Raw genomic sequence first — 17,396 nt, 5'->3', positions numbered from 1 at the left:
GGAATCCTAATATAACGTGTTATATATATATATATATATAAACAAAAAAACTTTACTTATGTTTTATATATATATATATTCAAAAATAAGGTAAACAATGAAATATTATTCCAATGTAAAATATGCTTTCTATGTGAGTATATAGCAGTGTATCAAAGCTGAATTTTCAGCATCATTACTCCAGTCTTCAGTGTCACATGATCCTTCAGAACTCATTCTAATATGATGATCAAGAAACTTTATTACATGAACTGCTATGGACTCTCTAGAGAGAAAATGATTAAGTGAGAAAGTTTGGGTTTTAATTTAGAAAAATAAACATTATTATATAGACTTATGAAGCCAAAATCCAATAGGACAGGGTTCATTCCTACAAGAATTTAGAATTTTGGCAGAAATGTGTGTAAGCAATGCAATACACAAAAACGATACTTTTCATTCTGCATGGGAAAAGTGCCCTTTATTTTGTGTCAGTCTCCACACTGGGCGCACGACCCAAGACTAGGGAACAACACAGTATTTAATAGAAGACTCAAGGTGCACAGAAGACAAGGCAGATGAATAGCGAACACAACCACTAAACAGACTGAGAACTAAACTAAACAGACACAGAGTAAATGAGGAAAGTAAACAGGAACAGCTCAACGGAAGCTGTGCAAATGCATAACCATAGAAACTATCATGAACTCGCACAGACTTAACAGAAACTAAACAGACAATGAAAAACATGAAAATTAGTAATCAGTAGAAATCAATATACAGTGCCTGCATAATTATTATGCAAGATGATATTCTGATCATCTGTTTTTCCCAAGCATTTTACAAACCACATTAATCTGCTTGATTGCAAATGAAGCAATGATCAGAATATCAACTTGCATAATAATTTTGCACATACTGTATTCAGACATTAAGTGCTTTCTTCCACTGAAGAAATGTAGGTAAAGTGCATAGAGTTTACACAAAATACAAAAGATTTCTATTTGTCCAACCAAAAAAAAGAAAGAAGTGCTTACTCTGATAAGGGAAATGTAAATGAAATGCACTACTGGAGAAATAGAAATCTTTTGTATTTAGTACAAAATCAAAGGAATGTAAAGTGCTTGCTTCCTCTGAAAAGGGAAAGGTAGGTACAGTAAAGTGCATAGAGTTTATACAAAATATTAAATATTTCTATTTCTCCAACAAAAAAAAGAAAGAAATGAAAGCAAGAAAAAGAGAGCATTCCTTCAAGAAGCAAGTTTCCTTTTCATGGTTTGAATAGTGTTATGGACAAAGTTTTTAATGTCAACCCAAGATCTTGACCTAAGGACTGGATTTGCATCCAGACATGACTGACACTCTGCTTTTCCAGGAACTTTTCTCAAGGCAAAGAATTTTCCCAGTGTGCGCTTTACAGCGCCCTGCTCTTCGCTACGCCATGGCCTCCTAGGAGCTTTCGTTCCTGAAACACGAAACAACATGTCAAAATAAACAACATTTTTAAAAGCTGTAGCTAAATGTATAAAGAAACCTCACTCTATAATCACAGGTTTCATCACTAGCCAGATTTCCACCCAAGGATTGTTTGGAAACAAATAAAGAAGGTTTAACGCTACAAAATCTGGGTTGGAGCTGAACTCTGCTGGTAGGTAATCTCCAGGAACAGGATTGGGCACCCCGGTTCACGTATTTCCGAGGTTGAAACACTGATTGAGTGATTAAATGAGACAGTAAGTTATACTTAATCTTTAAACATTCCTTCTGATGTTTATTCATGTTTATTTTGTGCTGTAACTAGTAGTAAAGCGGAAGAGATGATTAGCTTACGTGTGCGCTGCCGCTTGAACTAAGGCACTATAGCGATCTGCCACATTAAAGAGCGCCAAAACAGTATCTATTGTTTGATTTTCATAATAAAATGGATGGAATTTGTAAGCTGATACTTTGAGCTTTGTTACTTTTGATATGAAACAAAGCTTACTGTGATTTATTGGATGGGAGGCTCTACAAAGTTTTATTGATCAACTGAAAAAAGCAGACTAAAAGATTGGGATTTATTTATTGATATTAGTTCATAAAATAGATAAAAATCGAGAAATTTATATTTTTAACCCAGTCTGTGTAATACATTTATTTTTAGAAATTCTGTATTTTATATTTTAGAAAACTGAATAGGGGCAATAGTCTGGAAAAAACTAATATTTTTCCATACTCTGATTTAGTTTTTCCATACTTTTCCAGACCTGGAAATTACTCAAATCAAATTCCATACTTTTACAAACTGTGTAGGAACCCTGTGTAACAATATTAAGCAGTAAACTGGCCACATTTTTATTGTCTCATTACTCTAGACATTTTAGAAATATCTGGAGCGCACGAGATACAATATAATTATATAATAATGATGTATGGAAACTGCTCAAGGGTAGATTGTTTTGTGAAACAAAACTTATTTGACTATACGTTTCTTTAGGGATGGCTTCACGCACATCATTTTAGCGGTAAAAGGCCAATTATATGGAGACAGGCTGGAGACATCAAGTTTCGATTCTGTAGATAACAAATCAGCGCAAAAACTGGATGGAAACTTGGCTACAGACAGATATCAAAACAAAAACGTCTAAAGACACATCTTTTTTATCAGCACCTGACCAATTAATACTAGCACTTAGCTATTCTATTAACTTTTTTGTGATAAAAAAACAACAAAAAAACTTGCTATGTGTACTGTGTTAGACTAACTTGAGAGTTGTTAAAGAACTTGTATACTGTTTAATCATATTGTTGGTCTGATTAGTTCTATTGCTCTCCTCATTTGTAAGTCGCTTTGGATAAAAGCGTCAGCTAAATGATTAAATGTCAATGTAAAAATCAAGCTTCTCAGCTAAGAATTGACCAGGTTGTATAAGTTGTGCAGAAGAGCAGCATATTCATTACCTGAGAACATTTCTATAATGTGTTGTTTACGTGCAGGAGAGCGACTGATAGACTTTGAGGTAGAGAGTTGTTCATCTTCATTCTCTGAGGCTTCTGGAGATCATAACAGTGTAAAGTTTAATCACGTCAAAACTGTGTTAATCTTATCAAGAGACAGATTCTACATAACATGCATAACATCTCTACTGACTACTTACCCGCTTCTGAGATGTGGCGTGTGTGTTTGCGACGGATAGACTTTGAGGTAGAGAGTTGTTCTGAGGTAGAGAGTTGTTCATCTTCATTTTCTGAGGCTTCTGGAGATCATAACAGTGTAAAGTTTAATCACATGTCAAAACTGTGTTAATCTTATCAAGAGACAGATTCTACATAACATGCATAACATCTCTACTGATTACTTACCCGCTTCTGAGATGTGGCGCTTGCGTTTGCGACGGATAGACTTTGAGGTAGAGAGTTGTTCATCTTCATTCTCTGAGGCTTCTGGAGATCATAACAGTGTAAAGTTTAATCACATGTCAAAACTGTGTTAATCTTATCAAGAGACAGATTCTACATAACATGCATAACAGCTCTACTGATTACTTACCCGCTTCTGAGATGTGGCGCTTGCGTTTGCGACGGATAGACTTTGAGGTAGAGAGTTGTTCATCTTCATTCTCTGAGGCTTCTGGAGATCATAACAGTGTAAAGTTTAATCACATGTCAAAACTGTGTTAATCTTATCAAGAGACAGATTCTACATAACATGCATAACAGCTCTACTGATTACTTACCCGCTTCTGAGATGTGGCGCTTGCGTTTGCGACGGATAGACTTTGAGGTAGAGAGTTGTTCTGAGGTAGAGAGTTGTTCATCTTCATTTTCTGAGGCTTCTGGAGATCATAACAGTGTAAAGTTTAATCACATGTCAAAACTGTGTTAATCTTATCAAGAGACAGATTCTACATAACATGCATAACAGCTCTACTGATTACTTACCCGCTTCTGAGATGTGGCGCTTGTGTTTGCGACGGACAGACTTTGAGGTAGAGAGTTGTTCTGAGGTAGAGAGTTGTTCATCTTCATTTTCTGAGGCTTCTGGAGATCATAACAGTGTAAAGTTTAATCACATGTCAAAACTCTTTATCTTAGCAAGAGACAGATTCTACATAACATGCATAACAGCTCTACTGATTACTTACCCGCTTCTGAGATGTGGCGCTTGCGTTTGCGACGGATAGACTTTGAGGTAGAGAGTTGTTCTGAGGTAGAGATAGAGAGTTGTTCTGAGGTAGAGAGTTGTTCATCTTCATTCTCTGAGGCTTCTGGAGATCATAACAGTGTAAAGTTTAATCACATGTCAAAACTGTGTTAATCTTATCAAGAGACAGATTCTACATAACATGCATAACATCTCTACTGACTACTTACCCGCTTCTGAGATGTGGCGCTTGCGTTTGCGACGGATAGACTTTGAGGTAGAGAGTTGTTCATCTTCATTCTCTGAGGCTTCTGGAGATCATAACAGTGTAAAGTTTAATCACATGTCAAAACTGTGTTAATCTTATCAAGAGACAGATTCTACATAACATGCATAACAGCTCTACTGATTACTTACCCGCTTCTGAGATGTGGCGCTTGCGTTTGCGACGGATAGACTTTGAGGTAGAGAGTTGTTCTGAGGTAGAGAGTTGTTCATCTTCATTTTCTGAGGCTTCTGGAGATCATAACAGTGTAAAGTTTAATCACATGTCAAAACTGTGTTAATCTTATCAAGAGACAGATTCTACATAACATGCATAACAGCTCTACTGATTACTTACCCGCTTCTGAGATGTGGCGCTTGTGTTTGCGACGGACAGACTTTGAGGTAGAGAGTTGTTCTGAGGTAGAGAGTTGTTCATCTTCATTTTCTGAGGCTTCTGGAGATCATAACAGTGTAAAGTTTAATCACATGTCAAAACTCTTTATCTTAGCAAGAGACAGATTCTACATAACATGCATAACAGCTCTACTGATTACTTACCCGCTTCTGAGATGTGGCGCTTGCGTTTGCGACGGATAGACTTTGAGGTAGAGAGTTGTTCTGAGGTAGAGATAGAGAGTTGTTCTGAGGTAGAGAGTTGTTCATCTTCATTCTCTGAGGCTTCTGGAGATCATAACAGTGTAAAGTTTAATCACATGTCAAAACTGTGTTAATCTTATCAAGAGACAGATTCTACATAACATGCATAACATCTCTACTGACTACTTACCCGCTTCTGAGATGTGGCGCTTGCGTTTGCGACGGATAGACTTTGAGGTAGAGAGTTGTTCTGAGGTAGAGATAAAGAGTTGTTCTGAGGTAGAGAGTTGTTCATCTTCATTTTCTGAGGCTTCTGGAGATCATAACAGTGTAAAGTTTAATCACATGTCAAAACTCTTTATCTTAGCAAGAGACAGATTCTACATAACATGCATAACATCTCTACTGACTACTTACCCGCTTCTGAGATGTGGCGTGTGTGTTTGCGACGGATAGACTTTGAGGTAGAGAGTTGTTCATCTTCATTCTCTGAGGCTTCTGGAGATCATAACAGTGTAAAGTTTAATCACATGTCAAAACTGTGTTAATCTTATCAAGAGACAGATTCTACATAACATGCATAACAGCTCTACTGATTACTTACCCGCTTCTGAGATGTGGCGCTTGTGTTTGCGACGGACAGACTTTGAGGTAGAGAGTTGTTCTGAGGTAGAGATAGAGAGTTGTTCTGAGGTAGAGAGTTGTTCATCTTCATTTTCTGAGGCTTCTGGAGATCATAACAGTGTAAAGTTAAATCATGTCAAAACTGCATGTTGATAAGCATTTGCTAATTTGCTTATTTGATCATATCTGGAAAAAGTTGTCTGAGAATACTGTGTGTTTTTGTGTTCATTGGAAAGGGCAGATATATCGATACTCCAAATGTTTGTAACCAAACAGTGTTGGGTCACCACTGGCTTCCATAGTATTTATTTTCCTACTATGGAAGTCAATGGTGCCCCAAAACTGTTTGGTTACAAACATTCTTCAAAATTTCTTCCTTTGTGTTCAGTTGAACAAAGAAATTCAACTCGAGGGTGAGTAAATAATGACAGAATTTTCATTTTTATGTGAACTATCCCTTTGAAGTGATGACAGAATAGAAAACCCAGGACACTTTTACTCCAGGACACTATGGTTGTGGATTGCTCCTTGCAGGGTTTAAATCAGCAACCTTTCCATTATCACCTTTAAGCTAACCACTAGATCTCTTTAGCACTGACCTTTTTCTGTGGTTTGGCATTCATGCTCTTGTCGGCATCTGGAAGCAGGGCTTGTGTCATTTTCAGTCTCTGTAAAGCAAACAATTAAAAAAATGTCATATAAACAAAACAATACAAAACCACAGATATATTGCATTAAATACAATCACTGTAGTGTGAATATCCAAATCCATTTTACTCACCCTCAGTACTGAAGGTAATCTCCTCCAAAGACTTTCCTTTATAACAGTCTGCACCTTTTTCTAAAGACAAAAGCAACTTGCTTACTTTTGCTAGTTGAATTGTATTTTCGGACAGTCTGTAGTACTCTCGGTGCACTCTAATGTCGTGTCCCAGGAATTTGGCCAACTGGTCAAGTTCATTGTTTTTCAAATTCATGATTTGACTTAACGTTGCTACTTGTTTTCTCAATTTGGTCGATGTAAGGCTCCTGGGGTCTTTCGCGCCACAGGTTTTCGAAAATTTCCTCAAACAGTCTGATCCACGGATGTGAGTTAAAGCCCCCACCCTGGCAAAAACATAAGGATTGTCTTCGTCGATGCCCACTTTGCTCCTGCTTTCATTCAGCATGTCCATGGACTCAACCATGTCCTTTGTAAGAAGGACAGGCACTTTCTTGCCTCTCTTCCCTCGGATCTCTAATCGAGTCAACTCATTACACAACTGTTGTTCTAATTTAGTCAGTGATTTTACCACATCTTCGTTAGGAGGCTTGGCGTTTCGACTCGCATATGATGTAAGGAGCAATTTGGATGCTTCACCTACACGTCTCCGATTAAAAAGAATGATTTGACTGAGCAAAGTCTCAGCCAAGACCTTCCAGTCAGCGACATTCACATTCTCTTTGAGTTTTTGTTTTGAGACCTGCTCCACACTTTTGAGGTGTTTTTGTAAAGCCATGGCATCTTCCGTAAGGGGAATACTGTCCCCCTTGTTCCACTTGCTTTGCTGCAAAGTGTTGAGGGCCTGACTCGAAATGTTAGTACGCCAATGACTATCAATTAGTTTGATGAAGTTTTTCAACTTTTTTTCAGTGTCTCTGTCCCCGGCCATTAAACATTGTCCTAAACTGAGCTGGCAGGCTTTCTTCAATGAGTATCCAATTTTCAGAGCAAGAGAGGGAGTTTTAAACATATTTAAATCTGATTGAAATTGACTTACTTCCTTACAAGCTGTGACTGCTAACAGAAAGTTCTCTGGCTTACAGAGCTCTGTAAGGTTCCTCACTTTTTTAGATTTTGTCTTTACTTCAATCATAAACCTGGCCAGCTCCCTCATTTTTTGAATTATGTAGTGATGTTGTGATTTGTCATGGCCACACTTTGTATAAAGCGATTCACCATAAAGACAAATCAAACTGTCCTTCATTATGGTTTGTGTTATTTCATCTTGGCGCATGGTTTGCAAAAGAGCCCTAATATCTGCAGAGCACTTTGCTGCCATTGGTATCAGACAGGCTGCAGCTGATCTCACGCTCTCACCTTTCCGTTTCTTCACATCCCCCTGTCCCCTACATGTCTTAGAGTGTTTCCATAGGTCTTTTTTCATGAAGAAGGCCAGACAATCAGGGCAGGGAAGGAAATCCGAAAGTACTGCATCTGCAGTTGGTTGTCGCCAAGTAACAATCTCGCCACGTCCAGTTTCCAAGACTCCTATATTATGATAGTAATTACCCTGGTTCCGAAGCTGTTCAAGAAGAACCTTTCTTTTCTTTGATCCTTTTGGAAAACTGAAGGCTTTAGCTACTTCTACCTCATTCGAATGACTTCTCTCAAGGTGTCTAGAAATCTTGCTTTGTGATTTTTCACAGTAGACACAGTACTGTTTTTTGTTCCAAATGCGTTTGCCTTCAGGATTTTGCTGACTTGTTTTGATTGTCATTTTTCTCTGCTTTGCCTTCTCAATCTCTTTAGCTGAATGAAACATTTTGTCTTTTCTAGTCTTTCCAATGTCCTTTTCAATCTTTGACTCTTCTGAACAAAAGTCATCATCATCATCAGTAGACTCCTCCACCGAAGGAATAAAGACACTGCCCTCATCAGTTGAGTCACTGTCAGCCTGGTTCGATTGCTCCTGTTTACAAAAACAATTTTAACATTCACAAACTTCACAAAGATTCAGTTACTTCAACAAAGATCACAATGGTTAAAATTAGATAATGGTTAAAAAATTATAATAAATCATTCCATAGTCTATATGTTGCCCCAAAGCCAAAACACTTTCATTCCACAGAAGAATGAAATATGAAATAGATGCAGATGAGGGTGTTTGAATGAACTATTTCTTTAATGTTAACTTTTCAAATGAAAGCGGTCATGCATCGAGAAGTCCTTGATCTTTTGACACCAAAATGGTAGAGATGCACCGATTGATCGCTGTGAATCAAATAAACTTACTAAATAATGTTTTGTCATTTTTTTACTCTTACACTGAATGATTGGATTTTGTGAAGGTGTGAATCATTTTTGATTAATATTTAATATAATAAAGTTCTGTGTAACAAATTATTTTGCAGAGCAACTGTAAATGTGACCGTACTTGTAGTCTAAAAAACATGTTTTATGAAAACTCAGGAAATCTGGTAATAATCATTTTCAAAAGAAAACATTTATGATTCATTGCTTACACTACTTTTTTCATATTAATATTATGTTAAAATGTTAACAGTGATATTTTTTTTATATCAATTTTGTTAGGGTTAGTTTGGTTTTTGTTTAGGTTAGGTTTGTTTATCTGATTTGGTCTAACCCTAACCCTAACCCTAATGACATAACCAAAGTAGAGGTTAAAGGGATAGTTCGCCCAAAAATTAAAATTCTGTCATCATTTACAAGTTGTTTCAAACCTGTATGAATTTCTTTTTTCTGCTGATCACAAAAGAAGATATTTTGAAAAATGTCTGTAACCAAACAGATCTTGGACCCCATTGACTTCCATAGTAGGAAAAAAAAAATACTATGGAAGTCAATGGGGTCCATCAACTGTCTGGTTACCGACATTTTTCAAAATATCTTCTTTTGTGTTCAGCAGAAAAAAGAAATTCATACAGGTTTGAAACTACATGAGGGAGTAAAAGAAAAATGGTAATTTTTGGGTGAAAATGTATAGTCTATAGCTGTTTGTGAATATATGTATAATAATGTATAATAAAAAAGACATACAATGACCTGTTTAAATCATACATTATAAAGAAAAATGCCCTTAACTATGACTTACCTCTATACAAATTTCTTGGACAATATGAAGGGTGTCGTTTTGTCCGTCTTGGTCCTCCTCATCCCTCTTCTGTCCGTTTTGGTCCTCCTCATCCCTCTTCTGTCCGTTTTGGTCCTCCTCATCCCTCTTCTGTCCGTTTTGGTCCTCCTCATCCCTCTTCTGTCCGTTTTGGTCCTCCTCATCCCTCTTCTGTCCGTCTTGGTACTCCTTATCCCTCTTCTGTCTGTCTTCGTCCTCCTCATCCCTCTTCTGTCTGTCTTGCCATGAAATTTCCATCTGTAATCAATAATTTATAAAGTTAAAGGGTTAATTCACCCCAAAATGAAAATTCTGTCATCATTTACTCACCCTCATGTTGTTCATGTTGCCCGTAAGACTTTCGTTCATCTTCGGAACACAAATTAAGATATTTTTGATGAAATCTGAGATCTTGCTCACTCCTTCATAGACTTCTTTGGGATCGAAACTTGCCGGCCCAGAAAGTTAGAAAAGACAATGTTTAAAATAGTCCAAGTGACCACAGTGGCTCAACCTTAAGTTTATCAAGCGACAAGAATACTTTTAGTGCGCAAAACCCACCCAAAAATAACAACTTTATTTAACTATTCTTCTGTGTGGGCCTTTGACACGAGTAAAAGTATTGTTGTCGCTTGATAAACTTAAGGTTGAGCCACTGTGGTCACTTGGACTATTTTAACGATGTCTTTACTAACTTTAGCCCCTTTCACACAGATATTCCGGAAAATACACGGATAAAGTGACCTGGGATTCGACTCGGGTTCGTTTGATTTTGGTTTATTCACCCTGCCAGTGATTTTCCGGAATCAGAGAGTGTGTTCACACACAACCCGTAAAAATCCTGTAAAGACACGTGACATCGATGTGACTAGTAATGTCTCAGCAGCGTCTCAAGTTTGCTTATGAGCTGCGATTTCTCTCTCGAAAAACCATGCTTGTGCATTTTTTGCTCTGATTCGATCATAAACTTGCGCATTACGTATCGTTTCACAGCTGGCGAACAATCCCGGCTTCAGCGTCATCACTATGACACGGCATTATTATGGCTTTTGTTCACACAGCGCACGTTCCGGGACTGAACACGGCAATGTTACTAGGTCCCTAACCCGGCATCGATCCCGGGTCGAGTTTGTGTTCACACAGAAGCCTATGGAGGAGTGAGACAGCTCTCAGATTTAATCAAAAATATCTTAATTTGTGTTTAGAAGATGAACGAAGGTCTTACGGGGTTGGAACAACATAAGGTTGAGTAATTACTGACAGAATTTTCATTTTTAGGTGAACCAACCCTTTAACTCAAAGGCAACAGAAAACAAAAAAAATTAAGCTAACACAAAGAAAACTAAACAAAATATATGCATACTTGTCTCCTAGACGTCAAAAACTACAAAAACACCTAGATTAGATAGAGATACTCCTAACACCATTAACAACTCCTTTACTACTGGTTTAATGCTGTACATCACTCATCTCATATGGTTAACAAAAGATGTTAAAGCATAAAAGCAATATCTATCTCTTTACATATGAGCTAATTAAACAGTAATTTCTTAATTACAGTAGCAAAAGTTGAAGACATCACTATTTGTATACGGGCTATTCATATATGAATAATATAAAGACTGCAATATATCAACTATGAAGAGTTGGCAAATGAGTTGTAAGGGATTTATTACTACTTACTATAAAGTGTTATGAAATAATTCTACAAACGAAGATAGACTTGACCTGAGTCTTCTCGAGAAAACGAGCTCAGGAGCAGCAGTTGCTGAGCTGACTGCTCACTTAAAATCGCTTGACGTGCGTCTTCAGGAGTAAACTCCCTCAGTCCCCATCCCCCTCTGAGAGCGAGAGTGGGGGATGGGGGAGCGAGAGTGGGGGATGGGGACTGAGGGAGTTTACTCCTGAAGACGCACATCAAGCGATTTTAAGTGAGCAGTCAGCTCTCACCCTATTCGACATTAAAATCATTTATGAAAACTGATCTGTACAAAATATATTTCCCAATTCTTTACAAAATGAGGTATTGGATGTATGTTACAGTGCCACTTCTCAACTACCAACAAACATATCTAAATTTATTTAAGTCTTAATTAATAGTCTTTTATGTTAAAGCATAAAAGCAATATCTATCTCTTTATGAGCTAATTAAACAGTAATTTCTGTTCTGTCTTAAAAATAAGTGCCTAGAAATTAGGTAGGCTATGTTTTAATGAATATAATCATACTTTTTGGTGAACAGTAAAAACAAAAAAAGTTCGGTTATTGTTATAATTCTTAATAATATTGTTGATTTGACCGTGTTCTATGAGAACTGAACGGAGCTTGACGATGACATCACTGTTTAAAAATGTTGTTTACATAAATTAACTAAATAAATAACTTTTTACAACAGAAATTAATCAACACTGAACTTACTTAAGCTGGACAATGACATTATTTTCTTCTAAAGCTGCTGTACATAACTCATATGGTTAACAAAAGATGTTAAAGCTAAAAGCAATCTCTCTCTCTTTACATATGAGCTAATTAAACAGTAATTTTTTAATTTCAGTGGCAAAAGTTGAAGACATCACTATTTGTATACAGGCTATACATATATGAATAATATAAAGACTGCAATATATCAACTATGAAGAGTTGGCAAATGAGTTGTAAGGACTTTATTACTACTTATTATAAAGTGTTATGAAATAATTCTACAAACGAAGATATAGACATGACCCACCTGAGTCTTCTCGAGTAAACGAGCTCAGCAGCAGCAGTCCCCATCCCCCACTGAGAGCAAGAGTGGGGGATGGGGACTGAGGGAGTTTACTCCAGAAGACGCACGTCAAGCGATTTTAAGTGAGCAGTCAGCTCTCCCCCTATTCGACGTTAAAATCATTTATGAAAACTGATCTATACAAAATATATTTCCCAATTCTTTACAAAATGAAGTATTGAATGTATGTTACAGTGCCACTTCTCATCTACTAACAAACATAGCTAAATTTATTTGTCTTAATTGTCTTAATAACTTAAGTCTTAAAATGAGTGCCTCTAAGTTAGGTAGGCTATGTTTTAATGAAGAGAATTATACTTTTTGGTAGCGCTTAGTGAACAGTAAAAACAAAAAAAGTTCGGTTATTGTTATAATTCTTAATAATATTGTTGATTTGACCGTGTTCTATGAGAACTGAACGGGGCTTGACGATGACATCACTGTTTAAAAATGTTGTTTAGATAAATTAACTAAATAAATAACTTTTTTACAACATAAATTAATCAACACTGAACTTACAATGACTGTACAATGACATTATTTTTTTTCTAGAGCTGCTGTACCTCTAAAACAAACTTTGTTGCATAATTTTCCTGTTATCTGTAACGTTAAAGCTTCTTTTAAACGATCTGTATTGTAAAAAGCTGACTTAACCTCTCCCCCCACCCCCTGTATTTATCGACAGCCTACATATAAAAACGTGAACACTGAATTTAATCTTAAAATAACACGGATGCAAGTGTTAAATAAATCGACAGTTCATATTTAATGATTTAAAACATCACTTACTTCGTGTCTCTGCTCGCAGGCACTGTGGTGTTGCCGCAGCCGCTGTAATCTCCTCCGAAATCTTTCTGTCATTCTTCTTGTCACGTTTCGCGGAAAGCGCGCTCTGATATGGCCAATGTATACTCCACATGACGTAATGCTGCCGCAAAAAAGCATAAAACCCACACTATTCGCGTCCATACTACATCGCTGTTAGTATGCAGTTCGTTGAAAATCTAGTGCATTTGCAAATTCCAATTAATTTATGTGGCAGTTGTTGCTGAAATCCAAACATCGTATGTACTGTTTATTTACGAACGACTGCTGTGTAATTGTGATATGTTTATTTTATAAGTAATAAATTAATACAGTTTTTTAAAAGATATGTATTTTTTCATTGGCCAATCACAAAAATCACCAAACCATCCAATCAAAAATCCAGAGTTGTACTCTTCCAGCCAATAGAAAATAGGCTGCAGCACACGCCACTATCCTTTAGGGGGAGCTCAGGAGAATGAAGAAAACACAGTTTCGTCATGATTTGATATTGGAATGAGGACGTCTGAGAAATTTGCACAGCACAATGCCCAGCCCCCCTGGGGTCTAAACTGAGAAAAATAAAGTGAGGACCAAGATTTTGTCCTCACTTTACCAAAAGGTCCTCACTTAAAAGGTGTTTTGTCACATTTCAGTCCTCACTAGTATAGCAGTACAAACACAGCTTGTGTCTGGCCTCATCTTGACCAATGGACCCAAGATGAGACTTCCCTGAACACTATATCTTGGATATCCACACCAAGTCATCTCTGTGTCAACACCTTGCCATCTCCTTGTCTCTGTGTCTTCCCCTGGTGATCCCCTCTGTGCTCCTCATCTCGTGTGTGTGTGTGTGAGTTTGTTTTCATGACAACTGAGGACATTTTTATGATAACACACCTGCAAATGAGGACACTCTGGAAAATAGGTGATATATGAGGACATTTTGGGTGTCCTCATTTTTCAAATGGCTTTAAAAACATACTAAGCAGTGTTTTTTTTTAATGTAAAAATGCAGAATGTTTCCTGTGATGGGTAGGTTTAGGGATAGGGGCAGTGTAAGGGGATAGAATATACAGTTTGTACAGTATAAAAACCATTACGCCTATGGAATGTCCTCACAAATCACATAAACATGGCTGTGTGTGTGTGTGTGTGTGTGTGTTTGTGTGTGTGTGTGTGTGGACATGTTTTTCTACACCGGTGGGGACTTAAACCTGAATGCACACAGACTCATGGGGACTCGTGTCACCGTGGGGACCTAAATTGAGGTCCCCATGGGTACAAAAGCTTATAAATCATACAGAATTAGTTTTTTTGAAAATGTAAAAATGCAGAATGTCTCCTGTGATGGGTAGGTTTAGGGATAGGGGCAGTGTAAGGGGATAGAATATACAGTTTGTACAGTATAAAAACCATTACGTCTATGGAGAGTCCTCACAAAGATAGTGCACCAGACTGTGTGTGTGTGTGTGTGTGTGTGTGTGTGTGTGTGTACTTGTACAACTATTTTTTTGAAGACCAGTTTGAGTTTTAGACCATTGGAGTGAGGACAAAGAGAGTAAAGTGAGGACATTTTGGCCAATTTTCTGAGACCCCTTTAAAGGCCTGTTTGAGGGTCAAGACTTGGTTTTAGGGATAAGGTTATAATGAGGTTAAGGGTAGGTTTAGGGTAAGGGTTTGGGTTAGGCACTTAGTTGTGATGGGTAAGGTTAGGGTCAATGAATGTCCTCATAAAGATAGATGTACAAGAATGATAGATGTACAGTCTGTCCTCAAAGTCACTGCTAACCTGCACTGACTTGATCCTGCTGCCTTCAGATAAACTGACCATCGTGTTCTCCAGTTCTGACTCTCTCGTTCCTGTGGATATCCTGACACTTATAAATTTATCCCTGTTTTTAATTTGAACAGTCTCAAATAGTAACATTACAGCAGCAGCAAGTAAAAAAAAAGTGAGTGAAATCAGATGAGAATTAAGTTGATGAAACCCTAATGCTTTCCAAAAGACTTCAGTTGGTGATTGACCAGGGAATTTTCTCCTGGATGGTTGGAAATTGTCAATGAATGCTCAGAGTAACTTCTAGTTAGTAGAATGTCTGAAAGTCGATCATCAAAATAAAGTGTAACCAAAATCTGATTTGTGGTTTTTATGTTGAGAAATTAAAAAATGGTTTTGCTGTGTAAAAAATATTATTGAAATTAATTAAATAAATAAATGTATCTGTATAAAATAACTCAGCAAAATCCTTAATTAAAGTGTCTCTTTATTCTTTTAATTTCAGCTTTGCTGCTTTCATAACATATCAGAAAGGAAATATGCACCAGCTCTGTTTAATTGGTCTCTTTAACAGTGAAAGTTGCATGCTGGCACAGGCTAATGTCTGGTCTGGCCAATGTCTGCGAACATACACACATCAGAAGTGCGACGATAATAAGTCTGCAGTAATGAATCTGTTTCCACTCGCTTGTTCACTGTGTGCCTGGTGTTATTAGCCACGAGGCTTAAAGAATAGAGATACGTTTAACACTTCCTCTGAAACTGCACTAAGGACCTCCTGATCCACAATTTCTTCCACATCACTTCATTTCAAAGACTATTTTTGTCAGAATAGAGTCCACATGGAGTTTCTAGTTACTTTTACTTGGGGAAAAGTGGTGGATCTCATGTCCTTTAGTATTGGTTTTGATTTTGTGTGCCAACAATTTGAAGGTTTAAAGAAAGACTGACTCTAGTTGGAGGCAGAACTGCCTAACAGGAGACACACACACACACACACACATGCTTCTCAGCACTGGGTTTCACTAAATGTTCCGCTTGCTCAGAAGATGAAAAATGTGGCCTTGATTTCCATCTGTCAAATTAGGCTCAGGTGAGAGAGGGCAGAAGTAGGAGAGATAAAGAGAGAGAGATAAAATGTTTATGTCATGGTAAAGCATGAAAGTGTCCAGTGAGTCAAGCAACTGGACAGGGTCAAGGCCATCATCTTGTTATTTTGTCAAAACGGGTAAAAAATTAAGAGACAGTAAGCAAGCGCACCACAGAGAAGCATCAATATGCAACAAGGTCACCAGAATGTATTTTATGAAAATGAATTTCCTAGCGTAGCACTCTCGACCATTCATTATGTTCTCCTTCACACTGTAAATCAGACACTCTGAACCACTTTCTATTAAAATTCACAAAGACCTTGTTGCGTCTCGCACTGCAATCATTTTCAATCAATTCTCCAACCAAGTAATGTCTCTCTTAAGTAAACCATTAGAGCTGCGCAATTATAATATTTCTTTTAATTCTTAAATGTTGGTTGTCTTGAAATTGGTTAACTGCTTGAGAATAATGAATGCATTTCTAAATGTTTGTTTTATTTTAATATTGAAAGTGCATTTTCTGTTTGAATGATTGGAAGCGTTAAGAATGATTATTTGCTATGCTGAAAATGAGAATTTATCCTACTTAAATGTTTGCTTTTGCCAAAGTTTGCAGAAAACCAGCTTGACCTATGACCCATAACTGCCTCCCTATGAATGTTTCTAAAGAGGTAAGACAGCAAAGATCATGTATAAGCAAATGTTTATTGTAATTATTAGCTTAATTATCTATACTTTTGGTAGATACTTTTATCTAAAGCACCTACATTTTTATCAACGAATGCATTCAAAATGATGCTGTGAAGGTGATACTTTGGAATAGAATACTTTCAACAGTGGTCCAATTAGTGGTATTTCTGAGTGTTTAAAATACAAACCGCTCTAAGAACACTTAGTGAAAGAAATTCAATCTAAAAAGGATTGTAATAAGGTCAAAGAGACAATTGGCTAATAGTCTAAGTACTTTTGCCAGTGATTACCATAAAAGTATCCATTCCTCTTTGACTTCCATTCATGTTCCTTTTATAGGCCTTAATGACACAATGCTTCACACTGAACAATATATTTGTTGAAGTATTTATCAAACTTTGTTAATGTTGGTTAGCCTAATAAAAATGCAACTGATCATTGGTAGTTAAAGTTAGCTCAGGTCCATTAAACAGTGTTAACACAACTTTGCATGTGACAAAAGAAGTATGTCCGAATTCACAGTATATAAAAAAGTAGGCAAAACTACCTGGATGACCTACTTCCGGCAAGATTCTGAAGTGTGCATACGATGGACACTTTACTATCCCATGAGGCCACGGGAGAGGATTTGTGAAGGACAGTGAAGCTGAATAAATCAGCTCCATTTCAGATTCTAGTGATAAAGGGCTTAGTGTGTTCCATTTAAATACATTTCAGGAGATCAGCCAGTAGTGGGCAATGTAAGCAATGATAAACATCAGAGTGAACGTTAGCAAGGGAAGGGCATACAAATTTGATTTAAACGCAGCCCAGGAGTTGAAGACCTATACTGTATAAAGCAAAC

The 17,396-nt window shown here is 37.1% G+C and overlaps 1 protein-coding gene across 1 annotated transcript; it reads right to left on the bottom strand.

Annotated features, from left to right (window-relative positions):
* Window positions 1-343: 343 nt before the first annotated feature.
* On the bottom strand, window positions 344-9,910 carry LOC311071787 (uncharacterized protein). Its single transcript, XM_084096324.1, has 18 exons — window positions 9,754-9,910; window positions 9,406-9,681; window positions 6,372-8,262; window positions 6,190-6,258; window positions 5,571-5,693; window positions 5,384-5,464; window positions 4,928-5,047; window positions 4,725-4,823; window positions 4,520-4,618; window positions 4,333-4,413; window positions 4,104-4,226; window positions 3,901-3,999; window positions 3,696-3,794; window positions 3,509-3,589; window positions 3,322-3,402; window positions 3,117-3,215; window positions 2,920-3,012; window positions 344-1,444 (listed from the first exon to the last, which is right to left on the bottom strand). Exons 1-18 carry the CDS (start codon window positions 9,790-9,792, stop codon window positions 1,230-1,232), a joined length of 3,768 nt encoding a protein of 1,255 aa, XP_083952450.1. The 5' UTR covers window positions 9,793-9,910; the 3' UTR covers window positions 344-1,229.
* Between the last annotated feature and the right edge of the window lie 7,486 nt (window positions 9,911-17,396).

The sequence above is a fragment of the Abramis brama genome (assembly GCF_963993115.1).
Source record: "Abramis brama genome assembly, chromosome: 21".
Lineage (NCBI taxonomy): Eukaryota > Metazoa > Chordata > Actinopteri > Cypriniformes > Leuciscidae > Abramis > Abramis brama.
Note: the sequence above shows the minus strand (reverse complement) of the source record. Positions and strands in the feature narration are given on the sequence as shown.

Coding starts and splice junctions, on each gene's coding strand:
- LOC311071787 (XM_084096324.1), bottom strand. CDS start 9,792: ATGAACGAAAGTCTTACGGGCAACATGAACAACATGAGG. Junction 6,259..6,371: donor GATTACCTTCAGTACTGAGG/GTGAGTAAAATG, acceptor TTTGCTTTACAG/AGACTGAAAATGACACAAGC. Junction 3,216..3,321: donor GCGCCACATCTCAGAAGCGG/GTAAGTAATCAG, acceptor TATGATCTCCAG/AAGCCTCAGAAAATGAAGAT.